This window comes from Vanellus vanellus (assembly GCF_965231255.1).
Source record: "Vanellus vanellus genome assembly, chromosome: 5".
NCBI classification, from domain to species: Eukaryota; Metazoa; Chordata; class Aves; order Charadriiformes; family Charadriidae; genus Vanellus; species Vanellus vanellus.
Genome location: NC_138910.1, coordinates 5,774,285 through 5,795,868, shown reverse-complemented (window position 1 = coordinate 5,795,868; position 21,584 = coordinate 5,774,285). Strand labels below are relative to the sequence as shown.

General features: G+C 40.1%; 1 protein-coding gene across 1 annotated transcript in view; it reads right to left on the bottom strand.

Moving 5' to 3' along the window:
* The window catches only part of LRP1B (LDL receptor related protein 1B), a gene marked incomplete at both ends in the record, with an annotated part of 773,038 nt that extends 751,748 nt beyond the window's left edge, over nucleotides 1–21,290 (bottom strand). The window contains one exon of the mRNA XM_082483434.1: nucleotides 21,176–21,290. Within this exon, the coding sequence (XP_082339560.1) occupies nucleotides 21,176–21,290 (115 nt within the window). The remainder of the gene's footprint in view (nucleotides 1–21,175) is intronic.
* Between the last annotated feature and the right edge of the window lie 294 nt (nucleotides 21,291–21,584).

The following is a 21,584-nucleotide window of genomic DNA, read 5'->3' as shown; positions in this document are numbered from 1 at the left end:
TAGCTTATTAAATACAAAGCTAGTAGGATTTTAAAGACTATAGTGGGAAATAAATGGCTAACCACAAGCGAATCACACGTGATAGAAGAGGTGCATCAACTCAGCCTGATGGCAGGCTGGACCAGGACCAACTGCACACCAGCAATTAAGTAATGGAGTTTTCACCCAGAGCTTTCCAATCATAAAACTATGGCTGTTGTATTAGAAAAAGATCCTTTCTAAAGCTGGTTTAAAATATGTATGACAAGAAGATGTGAAGATAGGGCTCATACACCAAAAAACACCAATACTGTCTCAGGAACTTCTGCTGCACCAAAAGCATATAAAGGAAAAGAGGAGAGGGGGATGACAGGTAGGGAGCAGGCAGAGAAAAAATAAATAAAAACCAAACCGAGTGAAAGTGGTAGATATCCTCCTACTCTTTCAGCAGGTTTTGCCCTGCATCTATGCAGAATCAGATACATGGATCGGGGCCAAAAAATACACAGTTATGATTTTATTGAACAATCTTTATTGGAAGAGAGGGGTTGTTAAACTTTCACTTAGAGCTTTTTTTAAAGGTAGTTTAGTAAAAAGGTTGAAGCTCTGGGGATGGTTATGCCAAGATAAATGCGAGAGCTTTAGAGCCCCAGAGTGAATCTGCTTATGTAGGACACAGAAGGAAAAAGAAAACATTCTCGAGAAATTAAGGTCATCTCCCACTTTTCATTTGTACTTTTCTTCCCCAGAACCACCTATCTCACCCTAATGGTTTTTTTTGCTTCAAAACTTATGGACTTTTCTGGCCACTTTACCCACTAAAAGCACCTGAGTCAGACCTCCCATCTTTTCCTTTTATCATGCTAACAGAAGCCTTTTTATTTTTTTTAAACACCTACTCAAACTGTTTTCCAGTCGTTTCACCTTTATACCCCCCCTCATCACCAGTTAATAGGTGGTATTTGAAGCCTGGCAGTTCCTCACGTTCATGAAGTGGGTGTCCTGATCTCTTTCAAAGCAAAACATTGATTTATCTGTATGCTCTCTTCCTAAATGCATTTTTTCCTACCCCAGCTAGCCCCTGACTCAACATATATCCAATACGCATTTCATAATTTTTTTGGTAACTGATCCTTTACCTACGGAGAAACTCAATTTTGCAGATTCAGCTTGCAAAGGCAAATTAAGTGAAAAACGTATTATTCTTGAGAATGCAATTGTTATATAACCCCATCATTTGTAAGATTATTCACTGAATAATGACTTTGGGAATATCTTGTGAACATGAGTCTTACGTGTCTATTAGTCGCCAATCCTGAACGTTATCACTCACCCCGTCCCTCATAGATGAAAGCTGTATTGGCAGATTTGTAGGCTATGACCAACAAAAACTAAAGACAACGTGACAGAAAAATAAATAATTCTTAATCCGCTCTGTCCAGCTAAGAACAAAAGAAAATAAAACAACTGAGGGACACATGAACTTGCTCTAGAGCCCCAGCTACCCACCCACGTTCAGTAGACCAGACGTTAGGAGACCACCAGGAAGAAGATCAGTTTTCAAGCAGGTTGCAGAAGTAAGGATACCAGGTGGTAGGATAGCACAACTTCATATTTATTAGTAGAGACGGTTTAAGGACTCAGCAAAGGAAAAGACGAGAGCTCCCCCAGGAGCCTGGCTTTGGGCTTGCCTGGATCTGTCAGCTGGCACAGGCTGTTCTGGAGGGCTCTCTGACTGGCCAAGTAACACAGCTCAAAAACACCACCTCACCTTGAAAAAGTGGCGGAGCTTGGACTTTTTTTTTTAGATTTATTCTGGCCCTGTACAGAACCGAAACGAACACAATTTCTACGCAGGCAGGCAGACTGCCTCTCCTGGTGGCAGTGGCCACTTTTCTTGCCTGAAAACAAGTTATAAATAGCAGTATTATTCATGCATCAATAGCAGATATTCAGATACATCTCAAAGACGAAGTGACTATAAACCAAGCCAAAGCGACACATACAAATCTATACCACTCCTAAAATAACCTCCCTTTTGTAGCTCTTAGCCAAGGAGCGGCTGCATCCTCCTGGTACAGCACAAATGTCAAAGGCATCTTCCTCTTTATCCATTTGGATGAACTTGCTAAGAGAAGCCGTGCTGCTGGAGCAAATCAGGTACAGTTTCAAACAGAGATTAAGTGACTTTCACAAGTTGGAAAGAACACTAGAATAAGGGGAATGAAAGGCAGGAAAGATTAAAAGAAAGGTGAAGAGGTGACCTCCTTTGATGAAAAAATGAACAGGTTAAAAAAATATGAAAAAAGCACATCCGAAACCCAAAAGCTCAAGCCTTTCCAATGGCTTGGACATTCAGACAAACCCCAAATAGGAAAAGATTGCTAAGACTTCTGGAATTAAGAGACATGATTTTTATTAAATACTATTTAGTGATAGTTAATATTTTACATGTATTTTGGTGGAATGTTTTTCCTTTCAGATTTTAGGAAAAAAGTGAGGATATTTTTAAAAGCCTATCTATTAGTATACGCTTTGTGTGAGACAGATTTATGAAAATTATTTTCCAATTAAATAAAAATCAACAGATGGCACTCTATAGACAAGTCTCTATTTTCCTCATTTAATATATGGCTTTGACTGAAAAATCTTGTATGATTTGAAGAGTTTGTGATTTGAACATGACTACTCTGAAAAAGTTGTGTGAAACATGTTTAAATTGTATTGTCCCTAACAATGCCATTAACGACAGATTAAAGAGATACGTACAAGCCAAAAGAGCTGATTTCAGAGGTACAAAGCACTGTATGTCATTCCATTGAGCAAATAAGTATTTCCTGATATTTTACATGAATAACAAATTTCCAGGCACTGGAATTGCAATTACCCTCGGCTAAAAAGATCACTTAATTCAAGCCCCACCCCAAAGACTTATTGGCCACAGCTGTATGAGTGACTTTGCACAGGGAATCACAAGATTATTACTTGCTAAGTGTGAAATGCTGTAAACTCCACTTGCTTAACTCTTTGCAGAAAGAGTATTAAAAAAAAATAAAATCAGTAAACTGAGCTGCATGCAGACTGTTTCTCAACAATGAGAAGCAAAAGTGAGTCTTCCTCACCGCAGCCCTCCGAAGAAGCAAGTTAGCAGCCTCAACACTGTTTTTACATGACAAGCACAACCTTCACCTAGCTAACTTTACCTTCTGTAACCCTTGGCTGGAAAACAAGACTGACTGGGTCTGACTTCTGAAGCACATCACTCAGACACAGAGGGAGTTTTGTTCTGGACTACGTAGGAGACATGATTTCAGCAATGTTTTCTAGCCGAGGAACCGTCAGAGGCAACTGCGGCCGCAGCAGCCCTGGCATAACCCATTCTGGGCAACAATTCCCCTAAAAGAGTATTTCAGGCCCTACTTTGACCCAAGCAGGAATTTTTAACTTAAATTAACTTCCCCCCCTCCTTATTGGGGGGATAAACAATTAGTACAACAACTCAACAATATGTTCTTAGTTGGTTATCACCGATGAAAGACAACTACATTGCAATTCCAAAGAGCAGATTGCCATGAAACTGCACGTTTTTCGTCCTTGTGCAAATAAGGCACAGTTTACTGTAGGCTGACTTTTCTATGTGTAATATCTGGATTAGCAATTAACATTTTAATTAAAGATGGATTAACCAATATTAGGAAAATTATGTCTGGAACTGTTCAATTTAAAATCCACCATATATATACAGATAAACATATCTTTAAGAGTAAGTCATTTTCTGGCCTGTGTAAAAATGATACGATTTACGACTTTGAGAGACAGCATAATAATTTGATATTATTATACATGGAGATAACTACTGAACAAATATAATACATGGGAAAAAAATTTTGAGAAGCTGTATAATTACCATTAAATTAAGTGTTAGATGTTCATTTAGTGAGAGTTCTGACTGCAGTTCAAGAAGCTCTGCCTATAGACTAGTTTAATTTAGCTATGTTTAAACAGAGCATAATGGCGAAGGAGGACACACTGTTCTAAATGTAAATTGTATTAGCAACAACATATTGAGATTTCTGTACTTCTTGTTCCATTTGCAGGTTTTTTGCCACAAGAATAAATCACAGCGTGTTTTCTGTTCTTGTAGCAATCTTTTCAGGGAGAAGCCAGAATCTGTACCATGTGCCTTTCACGCTGCATCTGGTCTCCTTTTGTCGATGCATCCTGGGTGCTGGGTTTGCTTTTCCGGTTGTGGTTTTCTTTGGGGGTACACCTGCTAATCTCCATCTCACCTTCCTTCCAAAGAGGACAAAATTAGTGCCATTTATTTCCTGATCATAATGGCACCAGGACAGCCAGCAAAACAGAGAGTAGGAAAAAGAATATAATGTGTGGAACAGTTGAACCTATTTACCGGTCATTAAAATTACACAGAAATTGCACTTTCAGTTCAGTCACAGAAAGAAACTGGGACAAGCACACTTACGGCAAACAGTATTATCAGAACCTGCAAAAACCTTAAATGTTCTCATCAGCATCTTTTGAACCAATTTGGATACAGCTGAATGATTTTGCATTTATAAAAATTTAGTATACTTGGAGGCCTAGTAAATAGCATAATAAATACAATGAAGCATTGATTTATGTAGCCAGCCTTTTTACTCTTTAGTACCAAGGTATTTTAGCTTACAATAAAATAATCAAAAAAATATATCCAGGTCTTTATAGTGCACTGTTTCTAAAGCAGCAGTAGCAAACAACAACAAAAAAAATCTTTTAACCCAATTAACTTCAAAAAGGCAAAGCTTCCTGGGGTTGAATACAGAGTTCCTCCGCATCTCCCTGGGTTTAATTTCACCGAGATGAGTGGTGATAAAAAAGTTTGCTTCCAACAGGTAGTAAGGTGGCAGAGCACCCACTGGTAGGCATAGGCACATGTCAGATGAGAAGCAACTGCAACAACCCACACTAAGCAGACAAGAAAACTGAACACTTATGGAAAGGGAATAAGACTTTTCATCCAGGCCAATGTTTAAGGCAGTATTTATATAGGTCATGCCAGATTTGAGTATGACTCCTTTCTACATGTTGATGCCATACATTTAAAAACTCACTTTCAAAGCTTGGAAGTAAGAGGAGACTGAACAATGAAGTTACCCACGTCTACAAAGCAACTGGGAAACACTGAGGCAGCAGAAATACATTTTTGAGCTGCTCATTTGAGTTTAAACATGACATTTCAGTATTTCATAGGCAAGCAACAGGGAAACATTCACAATACTGACTCCTTACTCTGCCACCATCCGTCCTAAAGGCTGGCCCAACATTTTAATGGAATAACATTGTTAAATAGTGGTTCAGACTTCTACTACTATTTAAAGCAAAATAAAAAATACTAGTATCAATGTTATTCTGGACCATATCAAGGTTCAAAGCCTTGGGCTTGGAACACGCTTACCCACATTTAACTGTCCAGAAGTTGGTATTAGGTAACAGAGCCAGTGGTAAAAGGTAAGGATGGAGTGAATTTGTTTCTGAGAAGACAGGTTTCTTTCCTACCCAGGGAGCCTGCATGCCTCAGGCAGGCAGCAGTGGTAAAGCAAACACGACCTCAGTGCCTGCCCAGGCAGTCCAAGGGCTGACACCTTCTGTATTGCAGGCAGCAGAAGCAGCACCTACACTGGCATTTGCCTTTTGGTTAACCTTTCTCAGACTCACACTGAAAGTCTTTCTGAAAAAAAAAGATAAGTGAATGATTTAACATCTATGTGATAGCAAGAGGTGTTAGATGCAGCACGGCCGTAGACCACAGCCAGCTCCTCTGAAAAGGGAAATCATTGCACCCGCCTACACAGCTGCATCGTAGTGGGAACTCTTGTATTCCTACCAGTTGCCATAATATAAAATAAACATTTTCCATCCACTGAGAAGCTCTCCGATGTGAATTTAAGACAGACAGGCCCCATATATTTGCACTGAAAATACTGTAGTGTATGTACCTGTTCCTTCTTTAAATCTTTTGACTTAGTCCATAGAGCATCCTTCGAAATCACCATAGAGTTAACACCTTGTTGTTTCTTCAACTTGTCAAACCATGCACTGCTATTAAAATTTCAGAAATAAATAGTGTGGATTGTCAAAACCTCAGCTGCATTATTAGGAGAATAGAAATACAAAGTGCTGGTCGTAAATTCCACTAAAAGGGAAGTTTTAAAATCCGTTCACAGAAGTTGCTGTAATATTTGAGGGGAGAGAGGGTACTTCGAAGTGGCACGTGTGCCGCCTGAAGCTGAGCTGTCATAGCAACAACCTCATTAAAGCACCCCTCTTGGGAGCACTAACCTGTATTCTGACTGTTGGAAAGATGTCATTTATAATGGGACTTAATTCAGTTAAGAGTCAAAGTACAGCAGACTTGCAGAAAAGTGAAATTGCTAATTTAAGGAATTCACAAAGGAGCACGAACATGAATACCATATCAAACAGCTGTGAAAAATTTGGCTTTTGCCCTCATCATCTTCCATTCCCTCAAACCACCACCAGTATTTCAGCCTTTTAGGTCTATGATTTGCAAATTATTGACAATTCCTCTTTCCTCCTCATCACCCCTCTAACCAGGGCTCAGGATGTGGCTCTTCTTTTCTTATCTTTTATTACCCCTACATACAAGGCATCACCATCTCATCTGCTCACCCTAATTTTCTCCAGTTCTCTGAGCTCCTGCCCCAGAAACTCACAACCAACGCTGCAGCTGGATCTGCTCCATTCCCCTACTCCACCATCCTTGGGGCTCTCCCTTCAGTGTCCATCTCCCCCTCAGAATCCCCACAAAACAGATATTCAAATGAACATTTCAATCCTTAGAAAGAAAAATCTGCGCACATCCAGAGCTGCCTCGATACAATACTCATCACTTTTATAACAGGATGGCAATGCAGCAACCAAATATTTTAATGTATATTTGGATTTCACTTTTAAAGATCTATGATTTAATAACTTTAATTGACAGCAATAACACATAAGTACAATATGTTTTGGAAGGGCCTTTCAGTTTTTAAAGGAGTAGAGATAATTGTAAATAAAAAAAATGAAAGAAAACTGCACCACTTAGTAAATGAGTCATTAACCTTTCAACCTGAGAGCTACCACTGGAAGCCTGGCCAGAGAGACTGCAAAAGCTCCAGCAGCTGCAAGAGATATAATAAATTCAGTAGTTTCAGATTTCTTTTAGTTGCCTTTTAAACTATTCCAAACTTGGTCTCCATATCCCCAAAAAATAGTCGCTTGACTTGGCTTTAATGTGCCGCCAGGCAGGTTTACACTTTTTTCACCTTTGGTAGATCTTAGAGAAAAGGTGAGCTTTATACATTCTGTGCCCATAAAATGCTGTTAGCAGCATTTTAAGCTAAAACCCGAACTATTCATTTGATGCCAGTGCTTTGACCTTGAGTGACAAAACCAGAATTTTGCAATTTTGCTTTTGTGTTAGCAGTTCCCCACACAGCGGATGCAATCTCCATAGGGGTCAGGGAGCTGCACCAGCCTGGGAGCCCACAGGGCAGCGCTCCCAAGGGAAGCCAGGAGCGGGACCACTACCAGCAAAGCACGGAAACTTCCAGTTTAAACTTTTAGAGCATCCCAGAGAGAGAGAGTTAGGACTCAAAATTCATACTGTTCTCTCTTGCTCAAGATTGCTTGGACAAATTATATGAAAGTTTATTCAAATCAGCTCTCCAAAAAGACTCTACACACTGTATTTATATTTTGTTTTCATTAAAACTTGTAAGGCATTAATCCACAAACTTGATTCAAACTCTTGTAGAAATTTTGAGACTTGCAGCTCCTGTATTTTGATCATAACTTATGGTGCTACTTAGAATAACAATATAATACAGAGAATAAGTAATAAAAGTGCCTGTGCAGTGCGACTTGCATAAAATAGGTTATTTACATCGGGCTACTACTGTCTTAAGTTAAAAAGAAAACACTGCCCATATTTACACTGATCTCTTTGTTATCCCTCACAGACACACTTACCAAGAGATACTCATACAATGCTTATAAAATAAATAATAATTTCATTCTCATCGCTTTCTTTTCATTACAAAATGCAATTATTAAATACTGGTTTGCTGGTTTGTTACAACAAACCATCTCCACAGTTCAAGGTATGATTTTTATCCAGTACATGTGGACCTGTACAAGGCTTTCTGTATTTTAATGTGTTTATTTGCTAACTGTTGGCAGAGTTGTACAAGAGTGAGCTTGAAGCCAGTTGCAACTTACAAATTTTTCAATAAAAAGGGAGAAATATTGGCCAGATAGTTAATTAAATGGCACTGGGACACTTTCCCCCCTGCTTCACAAACTCCAGTTAGTACTCCAAACCTGTATTAGGTGCCCCAGCAACACCAAAAACAATAAATCTTCATTTATTGCCAGTAGATATCTAACCCGGTTGTTTTAAATGTGATGAACACATTTTAGCAGAATATATTAGCTGTGCCAATTTAATAACAGGGAGATTGATGAAGCCTTTCCTTTTGTTCCTCCACATGGGGCAGAGCCCAGCTGTGAGAGCTCAGGGAAGGAAATCCCTTAGGTTTTCCTTCTTCAGCAACATCTTTGCCTTTTCCAGGACACAGTTTCTCCTCCCCAGACTGTTACTAGCCAGTCCTTTCCAAATCTCTGCCACTGAAATTTAAGTGATGTCAAGCTTTAGTATCACCTACCCAATGAGAGTGCGGAAAGAAGAGCAACCTCAGCCCAAAGGACTTTGTTGCCACATTTCATTTTTACTTAAGGAGCATGCATTTAAACACATACTTACCTTTGCTCAAAGAACAAGCCCCATTCCTGACGCCTGCCTCGACCACGATCACTTGAAGAACATGCTCATGAACAACCCTGCTCCACCACCAGCATGGGTACAACTGAAACCCAACTCCAATCTTCCCTGCAGTGCTTTACCTAGTCCCAACTGTGCAGATATTTTCCTTTAAAAATTATATTTAACAGTTTTGCAAAAGCTCGCGCCAACCACTTCCACAGAAAAGCCTGCAATGGGGAGGCAGAAGGTCTAACCTTGGGAAGTATATGAGCCTCACTGGTCTAGCAGAAAGTACATATTTTAAATGGTGTTTTCTCCCCCAAGTATGGATACGCATATTGTTACCGGCTAATGAAATTCATACGCATCCCTCCTACTTACTGCTTTTGAAGGATATCCTTTTGGATGTTTTGTGGTCCATCAGACTTTGACATCTAAGAACATATTAGTCTGCTTTTTATTCCTCTCGTAATTAGAAACAATGTTCAGGTTATTGAAAGAATTAAGAAGATCAATACTAATGAGCTTTTGGACTATGTTATTAGACAGTTTCAGCCCACAAGTGCAAAGTACTCTGGCTTAGTTTGCCAGGGTTTGGTTTTTGTCTGCTGGTTTTAAACACTAACAGATTTCTCAGAAAAAAAATGGTAGGTCTATCTATGCATTCAAAGTAGTCAATTTTGACAACTCAGTTTATACCAATAATTACACAGTCCTGCTCAAAAAAAAAAAAAAAAAAAACACACCAACAAAAAGAGCTCTAAAGATTAGACTACTCTACAAAATACAGTTTTGAGAGATGTGCTTATTTTTAATATAATCAGTTGCTTTAAAGGGCAATGATTTCCACAGCACAAAGTTCACATAAATTTCCCCACAAGTCCCAAATGCAAACACTATCTGCAAAGTCCATATGCTTTGTATTTCACAAAAGCTTTGCAGAATACATTTAACATTAGAGGAAACAGGTTTTACTCTTCACTTCATCTTTTTGACAGAAAGGTGTCAATAGAAAGATGCTGACAAGAAAGCTAACTGCAACCCATGCAACTTTATTACTGGAGTATGGGGGAATTACTTCGTGTTATTAAAACATCACTACACTACTCTTGACATATTTTTTTTCTTTACAGTGGTAGCAATTTCTATTGAGATGAAATGCTTTAAACCTTCAGTTATTTATCAGTCACAAGAAAAAAAATATTCTTTAAGTCCAGAATAAGGCAAGTGAATGTAAAATACACACACGCAGACCTCAAGTCCCACAGCGTGTTACCACTCATTTCTATAAAAATTAGATCCAGATCATCCATGAATTCTTCACTAATACATTCATTCCCAAAAGCACGTGCTTCAAGGAGGCTCCTGTATTTTCAGGAAAGAAAGAAGGAAGCTTGATTTCCCCATGGCTTATAAAAGACAATAGTTGTACATGCCAAATGTTGCTGCTAATCTCCTCACCTATTCAGAAATACAAGAGCCTTTTTGGTTCAGAAGCACTGTGGAAGCTGCTGGGTTTTTTGTTTGGTTAGTTGGTTGTTTGGGGTTTTTTTTTTGTACTGGACATGGCCTTTCTTGCACCCTACCAAATAAAATAATCCTGTAAATTAACCAGTAACCCTCCTTTCCTCTCTATGTTTCCATTATCCACTCCTAGTCTGTTTGTTTCCCTGAGGCTGCAATCCCAAATGAAAGCAACATTCAACAGGTGCCTGTATTGTCCAAAGCTGTTACTCTCTGATAAACTCTGCAGCACCTGGTCACTTGAAGTTGTAAGAGATTTTCCCAGGCATAAGATTTTGTAAATTTGTTAGGGAAAAAAAAAAAAAATAATCAGATACCCTACTCAAGGTGCCAATGTGAAATCAGGAGGGAACAAGTAGAATTACCACTCTGCTTGCCCACAGCACGAACACAAAGACCGTGGCCAGCATACACTTCTGAAGCGTTGCATGAAATACAAATATTCAAAGATTTCCACTTAGGTGGGACAACTTTTCCATTGAACATCAAAAAGCAAAGCAAAAGGAATGAAGCATAAAGGGAATTTTTTAAAAACTAGTAAGGGGAAATTAATCGTATGTATGCATGATCATGCAGTGGTGACCACTTCAAGACAACCATCCTCAACAGACAGGTATTTCCTCCCCAAAATCAGAGAGAGTCGTCAGCTGGCTTCAAGAGAAAGCCCTCCAGTGTTAATTTACCCCTAGGACCACCAAGGACATGCTGTGTTATCTTTAGAAAAAAATGACTACTGTGGGGCTAAGCAGACTGTTGATCTATTACACTCTGACACTTTTCATTAGGATATATCAATTTGTAGAAAACACTCTCTTAAATCTGCATATTTGCATCGTGCTTTTCATAGACACATAAACATCCTTTTATAATGCACTTAAATTACTTTGAGTTGTCAGATTTGCCAACACAATGCAGAGTCCAAGTTGTGCCATGCCTACTAGCTTTTTAGCACTTATTTTATACAAAGGCTCTTAGTTATGCTCCCAAGATTCACAGCCACATATTAAGTTCTCCTGAATTTTTAAGTCTTTCACCAGTCGTCTTCAGAGCACCAGTCAACAACAGAACGGCAATCGCAAGCAATCACTGAGAGTTTAGTTGTATTACTACTTCTTGCAAGGCACTTTTGACATGGTGTGATACTACTGTGAGAAGACAGGCCACCAATTAATGTAAATCAGTGCGGTTTCATTGAGGAGCATTTAACAATTCGAACTGACATAAAATCATAGCAGGGTTCATAGTGTTTCATTCATTACTGAATACCGCTAATTGGTTAGGGGACTTCTGCTGTTTTCAGTAAAAGAAACAATTTGTTATCACAGAAATGTATGAATTATACTGAGAATATTCCACAGCAAAGGTAGTAGCAACACTAGAAATACAAGCAGGCTTTATACGCTCGAATGTGCTTTAAATACTGAGCCTCACAGTTTGCATTGGAGCAGTATTTCAGAATTTTGTCATCATCTGTTGACAACCATCTGCTTCAAACTTCTTACCGCCCTAAGAGCGGCCAAAATTGGGTATTGACAGACAGAATTTCTACACAGAAAGGAAACTATTCACAGGACAAAGTAAGTGACAAAGGCTGGAGACCTGGACATACATGCCTAGAAATCTGGGGGAAATGAGAAAATTACAGAAACCTAGATCTGACACTCCTGAGATATTACTGAAGATGCAGTTCGCAGGCCTCTGTGAAAACGTAGAAGTGGCAGATTAGCTGACACCAATTCTCCAGAGGAGTATAATCTACAGAGTAAATGGGTAATATTGTGTACTGTCAACTCTGTTCAAGTCACAGCCATTCGAAAGCCAGAGAAAGAAATGTAACATAGCAAGTGCAAGCCAAGGAATTCATTGAGATGGGTCTGTACATACACACTGACCTGAATAGCTAGCTCTAATTCGAAGAAATGCGATAATGGGCCACTTGGGTCATGGCATAAGATTTTGTCTGCTCAAAAAAACACTGGTACACGTGGCTTCACTGTACTTAGCAACACTACCTTTCACGGCTCTCCCTATATATCCAAGGTTCTATATACACACATACATACGTGCAATACATTCTCACAGAAGTGGTTTATAGCAGCCCTGTACTGTTAACTGTTGCAGCTCAGGTTAGCCTCCAAGACGCTGCCTGCAAAATACCTTCTTGCTCCAACATAGCCCAGCTCTATTTCTATCAAAGGCGTAAAAGCAATTCAACCCAACAAGCCAGTAGGCATGGGACAATGCTACAGTTTTCACACTTTTGTAGTCTTGACTTGCTTCACATCCCCTGTATATGATTTAATATTGCAGCCTCATGTGTTTTGTCTAAGACTACTATAAGACACTAACACGAACAAACCATTCGCTGTTCACTGTTCTTTCTGTAATCTGAAGAATAAACTGCTTGGTTTAGAACATGGGAGTCAAGAGGAATGAATTCAGTTTTGCGGCCTTCTTCCCTTGCTTCCAATGCTTAACTCCTACTGCCTGCAAACATCCCTCAAAAAACAACCACAACACAGTTAAAAAAATAAGCATATTTTAAACCAAGTGTTTCTGACAAACTTGGAAGTCAGGCCAGTTTCCCTCCAGGTGGTACACGAGTATCAGTACTAGAGAACATGCAGGCTTGACCCATCCCTATTCACGCTTTATGAAATACTACTGGGGAAATAGCTATTTTAAGATAGGTCTCAAAAGAAAATCAAGCCTTCTCATCCCTGGATAAGTCTGCAAAGATTCATAGGGAAGCAGCGTGCTGCATGAGAAGGTACCATTTTCACATTCCTTCCAGATCACAAAAACCCACCAAAAGCAAGACAAATTTTCCACAATGAAAAGCGCAGTGCTTCACCTAGAAAACTAGCAGCTTCATCTGTACTACACAGACCTAGGTTTAACTAACTTAGTGACTTGCAAGTAGCAGACCATACACATCTTAGCATATTGAGCTGCCTGGAAATTCCTCTGGTCTTCTGACCTCGTGAGAGGGTGGTCCCTTCACAAAAATTCATTTTTTAAAATAAGAAATTATCAAGTCATCATTTATTACAAATAAACAATTTACGTAATAACTCATCTTCTAGAGGATTATCACAAACTGAGAAAGTAAAAGCAATCAAGACTTGCATCCATATATTTCAAAATTAGATGTAGGCAATATAAAACTGGGTTCAATATAAGGAACCCAGGCAAAACTGAATCAAAGTTTGGAATAAAAATATTGCAAGAAATATCTACTTCTTGCATAAAAGCCATAGGACAATACAGATTACTATTTAACTGTCTTCTAATTAAGACTTCATTTTAATAAAATGGTCCAAAGTTCCCTTACACTTATGCAGCCTGACCATATAACCGACCATATAACCACCAAGGACAAAACAAAGAATCAATTGACTTCAGTGGTGTAGAGTCAGGTCTGTAATCTATTTGTTAGCACAGTAAAACATAAATAAAAACTGCTCTTCTCCAGAGAAGAAAGAGTTTCATTGGCGAATGACATACTTTCATTTCATAAGCACACAGTTTTACACAAATACCAATACACTTTGAGTAAGTCAGTGTGTGTTTGCATATGCAAAAGAGCATCCAACTAGCTATGATCTTACTTTGCTCAATCCTCTTTTATCTTCACAGTATTTGTAAGTAAAGAGAGGCAGGTGTTTTGGGGAAAACTATCTATCATGTAGAAAATTACTATGATTTTTCATGATCTTCTTGCATTAGTGTAACTTTTTTAAATTTGTATTTTTAAGACGACACAACACCACAGCATTTCTCCAAAAAGATACATTTGAACAAGGACGTATCAGAAACAGTAGCACTGTGGTATTTCTAGTGTCTTTGAAATACTCCCAAGAGCTATGTTTGACAAAAAATACTTGTCTGCATGTTAAGGGACCTATAGGGGAAAACCCAAGTGCTCTTCACCATATCACAGCCTCTGACAATAGCATAAGTAGCAGCACAAACTATTTAACCATATCAGAATTGCATTTTAAAAACTGTTGACAAGAGTATTTTTGCTAGTTTGCAGGTAGGTAAATTAAAATCATAAAACATTATATGAAAGATGGATGGGTATCTTTTTGTTCTGTGGGAGTGTGTGTACGTGTTAACAGAACAGTCTTTCTCCTTGACAGAATACCTCCCATGAAAAATACCACATTTGCAAAGCATTGCATCGGCATTTCTCTTGCACATGGTCTATTCCCCCTCTATCATTGGAAAAGAAAACTGCACCTTTTCATTCTAAAAGTTTTCTTTGTTCATTCGAGGAAAAACAATAGTGAAGCTTATGAACTGCTATTAAAAAGAGCCCTATGGTGGTGAAAACCTTGAGGAATTATACATATTCTTATTCTCAAAGCTTAACGTTTATCTTACAGCACTTATCCTATTATACTCGAAGTATAAGTCATTCAATAGCATCATGCACAAAAGTTACTAAGGGATGTCCTCCTGACAGTCAGGCAATAGATAGTCCAAAATACATGGATATTATCAAGAAAAGAAAATAGGTACATTCTTATTTCTGAAGTGACGCTGAATTTCAACAGTTTGGCTCCTCTGGAAGGCCATATCCTTCAGCAGGAAGCAGCACATGAAATGCTTGGGAACATCAGGCGGGTGTTGAAAGCACATTTCAGGATGCAACGTACCATATCTAGAACTCATAATACTGTAATCTCTATTTTTCCACCTCAGAGAATTACACTGTATTTCTAACTGAATAGAAATAAAAATTGCAAAGTGTACCTCACTTCCAGACTGGCATTACATCATCTTTAAAAAGCCCTATTACTTAGTAGTACACTCTACATACTGCAGTGGTTTGTTATTAATACACAATTGGAATTTACTACAAAATGGTCAATAAAAATGTGGTTGCTAAAGAGACATACAACCTTCTCTCCAGCAGCCAATTCTACCCTCAGATTGGTAGGGTTCATCAGTACCATACATAGAGCCCAATTCTATATTTACATACTGCCTGGGAAGCAATGACATATATAATAACAAAATATAATAGACCCATATAACACTTTCCAGGTACCTAGGAAGATCTTATTCCTGCCATGAGGATCTTACAAATTAAATCAGATTAATAATATAGTGAACATATTACTGGCAAAAGCACGTGTTTGTCTCTCTAATGATCCTTCCCAGTTCCCATTAAATCTAATTAAAAGGCACTGACTGAGTTTTATTGGAATTCCATTACTGAGGTCCAATCCTGCTCGCACACAGCCCAGCATCCCCCGAGAAACAGCCCTTCCCCAGCCCACGGAGGCCCTGGAGCATCCTCACGCACACAGAGCTAAGGTGCCCTGGCAGCTGGGTTGGGTGGCTGATTTTACAGTAACAAGCCCTGGTTATTTCACTTTACCAACTAACTAAAAGGGAAGATTCTGCTTTACAGCAGTGGGAAGTTTTGATACATCTTGGGAGTTTTTCACATTATGGTCAGCAACTGACTAGCTAGCTGGAATATAACCACATTTACAAATATTTTCATCTTTTCAATAGACAGAATTTAAGGGCAAAAAATCAACTTGTTTAATTGAAAAACAAACTAGTGGGTTGGACAGAAGGTGCACAGTCATTATTTGATTAATTATATTTTAAAAATCCAATTAGTTCCTAATTGCACTTACAAATTTAGGACCTACTTCTGCAACTTCTACACTTAGCCCAAACTCATACTAAATACAGACTCAATAGTCTGCACGACTTGCCTAAAAATAGCCAAGTTTTGATATTTTCATCTTCACTATTCATCATTAAGAATGTTTTCGTTAAGTGCAATTTAAATGAGTTCTCTAAGCAAAATTTTTTAATTGCATTTGAAGGAACAAGACTATTAAAGAACAGATTAATACATAAAAACTAGGAAAAAGCAACAACATGCTGGGATTCAAAATATGCTACTGTAACAACGTTCTGCTATCTAATTATAAGCATTTCTACAGATAGCCATAATTCTAAATTCACAAATTTAAACTACATACTTCCTTGAGAGTCAACACAGAGAAACCTATCTTCTTCACCTGCAAACAACAGTTTAAAGGACCTGCAACAGGGCATTAGAGGAACACGCACTTCCAAGCTGCAGACCTATTTCACTGAAGTCAATGGGTGTTTTGCCACTTTCTTTAAATGTAGAAACACTGAGGTCCATATGAACCTTAACGGTATGATGTATGCTCAAATTTACATAAAGGCAGTCACATAACACTTCAAAAAAGCCACTGTATGAAATAAAAGCTTTTCTGTAAGTCTTTGGAAGACAGCTACTTCAACCTGCAAGAGTATCAGCAGAAACTCTATGTCAAATTAGTAAAAGGTTTGCTACAAATGAAATTTACATATAGTCTTTTCACATCTAACACCTAGTTTTGAATTTTAAAATTCATTTTACCCTATTAAATTGTTTGCGTTTCTACCATTTTTCCTTTTATTATAGCAGAGCTCTCCAAAACCAATGAACTTTAATAACAATCTGTGTAAGAAAGAACGTGCGTGTCAGTTAACAGAAAACTACACACACAGTGTGTTCAGCCTCCAGAAGTGTCAGGGTTTTGTACATGCAATCACATGCTCAACTGAGGACACATATACATCACTGACTGTCTATAAAACCAGTCACTGGAATTGCACTTGTGGACATCTCCCACAATTTCTGTCTTTAATTACCTCTTATCACACATCCTTCTAACTACTGTCCTAAATTCCTGGATAAATGTTCACCATCCTCTGTAATTTTGCTTCTCCGATCATAGGTAAGTTCTTAAGTAACATTGTTCTTTGGAATAAAGAAATACATGGCAATGTCACTGTGACCTTGGAAGCATCTCTTCTGCATACAGGATACTAATACCTATTATCTCGGTTCAAGACATAATAAACTTAAGTATGAGAGTATACATCTCTGTAGTACAGCACAGAAACAGCTTTTTGGGTTTTTTGAGAATATTTTCCAGTGGATGGCCAAGCTGGAGCTCAGTCTGGTGAAGCACAATAGTGCTTGGTACACCCTGTTTCAAACATTAAGCTACTAATAACAAGGTAGTTGTAAAGCCTCCTGATGTACTTTGTGTTGCTGTGACACCTTACCAGGGAATGAAGGCCACCAGCAGCCATCACAAGGAGACAGATTTATTTCACCTGGTTTGTGTTTCTGCTACCAGGGTGAGTAATCCAAACTCACATCAGCTGAACCTTAAACCTGAAAATTCCATTTCAAAGTCATTTGTTTCCAGCCTTCACTTTAATATGGTCAAAAGGACACTGTGAAAGCAATAAATTCCCTGCTAAGTGGAATAAAGACAGAAGTTTTGGAAGCATTTGTGACTCCAGAGAGGAGTAATGTTCATGAAAATTTGTCTTTCCATCTTTAAAACAGCTTCAAAATTACCAAAGGAAAAAAAATGAATGTGTGATATGCCATCACTCAGGGAACTTGAGTTTTAAGTTCCCTGACTACATTTCCTCATTCAGTATAAAGTCTACCTTTACAGGAGGACCTCTCACAAGACTTTGCTCACGAGCTGTTTCATCACACCTGAAGGACACACACATGCGAAACACTAAAACCACACGTGAAAGAGTTGGTAGCGAGACAGCACTTCAGTGCCACCAACAGGAGTGATCCGCCCCCAAAACCAAACAACCAACCACCAGCTTCACCACAGACAGCAAGTCAATTAATAACAAGCCATGCACTTGTTAATACTACTGTGGATACACATTTCACTGACAACACCACACATTTATGAAGATTATCCAAATCCAGCTGCTGTTATCTGGGGCATCTATGTAATTTGGATAACCTCTAGGTAATCATGCCAATTAGTACGGTGGATTCATGTAATGCCATTCCACAGGAGCAGAGCCACAAAAAACAAACAAGTATGACAAAAAAGGGGTGTAGGAGCCTAGACACGAAGCCAAGTTGATGCTCCAAAGCTGGAGAGAGCTGTGAGACAGAAATACGCCCACGAGAGCTACAGAGCACCTTTAGCTCAAGCATTCAGGAGGTGGAGAGGGGACCTGTGAAGTTCTTTGCATGTCTTTGGGGAGAGCAGGTACAAACGTGGTCTTCTCAGCTTCGTACACTGTTAGCAAGGTTTTCCTCAGGCTCTTGAAATTTATTTATTGCGACAGTTACCAACTCCTTCACCAGGATAACCGTGAGGAAATTTGGGTCCGTGAGCTTCCCCAGGAATAGGCCAAGAAGCATAAAAAAGGAAACCATAGCTCTTTGTGGTTTAAATGGCACAACCTCAACTGCAGGACTCCTCCCTTATCCTATCGCCATCCTGGCTGCAATCCCTTCTCCTCACTTCCTTTTTCCTTCTTTTTTCCATCTTATTTCCAGCTCCCCTTCTCCACATCATTTTCTCTTCTCAATTTTCTAATTATATATATATAATTATATATAATATAATATATATAATATAATATATATATATAATTAGAGGAATTCTAGCCTGGCTGAGGACAGACCTGATACAATAAAATTCCTCTAGTCTATTTCAAGTCCAGGAAAGGTTTAGAGAATTCAAACTTCGGTCATGTCCCCCTTTGCTTTTTTTTCCTGATGTTATCCACTGATCTGATAGAAGGTGTTACCTCTCCCTACAGCACCTGACTAATATTTTATATTACCATGGCTACCACAACACTGCTATTAACACAACCCATGACATTTTACCAATTCTCTTATTACCAATGGTGAGCCTCAGTGCATTCCAAATTTCAGTGCCTTTCACATACATTAAGCTTAGCATGCTCCAGTGACTCAGAATTTCCTCCTGTAAAGGAAAATCAGCTTGGTATGGTCAATAATTTTTGCAGTGTATCATAAAGTTTATCTGATGTGCAAATGTAATTCTCTTTCTGGATGCCTCATCCTGAATCCCTTTTAGGTTGAGACCACTTGACATTTTTTAAACAAAATGCCTTTTAAGTCCTAATTTGTACTCCACTCAGTTTTGATAAGACATGACATTATGATATGATGAGTTAGTTGATTCTAAGTAAATTTGATTTATCCCACTTTTTGGGCTGGTATGATTTACAAGGATGTTGCCTTTTAAGATGGGATTGATTTTCATGTAAACTGACAGCACTTTTTTTTTGTGAAACACTAGATCAGAGCAAGGTAACTATGAAAACAAAACAAAGGGAAAATGAAGCAAAATTTAAACACCAGAAATTAATATACATGAATAATTGGCACCTGCTCGTCTCCATCAAGGAAGACAGAGTGACAAATCCGTTTCCAGAACAATTCCACAAAATGTTTGGAAGTTTGATTTTTATTCATAAGATCAGATGCACACTACAGCTGGCGAAATGTAATCTGTCCATTTTGTGAATACCATGGAAAGTTCTTGAAATATTTTCCATCAAACAAGCACTATCACGACCACGAATCTTCATGTATCAAAGTAAAAGCATAGGTACCCTTCATAAAACTGAAAGATTTTCAAAGAACCTTTCCCATCTGGCTGTTCAGGTGCCATTATATTGAATACTACCCTCGTTTCTTTGCAATATCCCTGTAGCTTATGATGCAGTGTTTGAAACACGCAAGTTTGTGATGCTGCAGCAATACTTTTGTCTTTGATAGGTAGTTATTTCTCATTTTACAGCATGAATCACCTAAGTAATTTTGATAGCTAGGTGGGAAAGGGACCGGAGAGGTTTGGTAGTTCGACTGAAGCAGAAAGCTGTACCTTAGACTGACTATCTAGAGGCATCTGCACTCACCCAAACGAGTTGTAAGCAGTTAGTAAACAATTGAGTAGGTAGTGCATACGTGATGGAGAGGAGCTGGATGCCTAACAGAGAGAATTCAATGCTTTACAGAGTTATATATCTACTGAAACCTAGCTAAATCCTTGCAGATCGGGTGCAACAACACCCAGCACAGTCTCATTCACGCAATTTTGAAGCTCAGGGACTACAAACAAGCCGACAGACTATTTTCAAATTAGCAGTGCTTTTCTATAGCTGTAAGAAAACCTGAGTCAGAGCAGCACACTGCCATCCCTGCACCTGAGCAGAACCGAAGGGGCACTTAGCCTCCACTTTAGAAAATCCTCAATCCAAACCCCTCCCAGGAAAACTGAAGAGGGCTGATAACGGCCACAAAATGCGACGAGAAGCCCTGAGAGGAACTCCGGCAGGAGGACCGGCACCCTCTTTAATCAGAGACTTCTTCTGAGAAGAAGAAGAAGAAAAAAGGAAAGGAAAAAAAAAAAAAAAAAAAAAGAGTTGCAACTTCTGAAGGCGCCCCCCGCACCTCGGCGAAGGGGTCCTGAGCTCCTTCTCCCTCACCGGCCGCACCGAGCTCAGCACCCCCCCGCCGCCGAAACCCCAGCGCGGGTATTCCGCGGGCGGCAACTCGGCGAAATTAAAAACGAAAGAACTTTTTGGAATAGCGGGGAAAGAGGGAGGGCGTTCGCCGTTCCAGCCGTACATCGCCGCCCCGGCGACCCCTCGGGGAGCTCTCCCCCGGCCGGTACCGCTCCACGGCACCGCTCAGGGTGGGCTGCACACCCCCCCTCCGCAATTAACGCCCGCCTCGCTTTCTTAACAGCGAAGCGCTAATTTAGAGCCGGATCACCAGGAGGGAAGGGGCACAAACCCCCCCACCGGTACCGGTCCCCTTCTGTAGGGTTCGCCCCATTGCCGGTTCCGCCGCCCGCGCTGGCCCCAAGCAGCGCGGAAGGACGGCAAAACTTCCCGGGCAAGCAGCCGGGTACCGGCGGAAAGTTAAGCGGGCGTCGCCTCAAGGGCTCCGCTCCGCTGCCCGCCGCCGACGCGCCTTACCTCCGCGGGTTGCCGCTGCCAGCGCCTCGGCGACGGGCGGTAATCCCCAGAGCGTCGCCAGGGCCAGGAGGAGGAAGAAGAGGAGGAGGAGTAGGAGGAAGGGGGGGATGGACATGGCGGAAGGAACCGACCGGCCGCGGGTGCGGAGCCTCTGCGGGAGCGGGAACCGCCGCCGCCCCGTCACTTTCCAACGCGGAGCGCGGCTGGGCTCGCCTCACGCCTCACGCAGCGAGCGGGCAGCGCGAGGCGCCGGCGGCCGGCAGCGCCGCGCTCCGCCCCGCCCCGCGCCCCGCGCCCCGCCCCGCCCCCTGCCCCGCCCACCGCGCAGCGCGAGGCAGCGGCGGCCCCCGGCCGGCGGGAAGCGCCTCTTCTCACGCGTTTTTTTGGTTTCTTTAAAAGAAATTTGAGG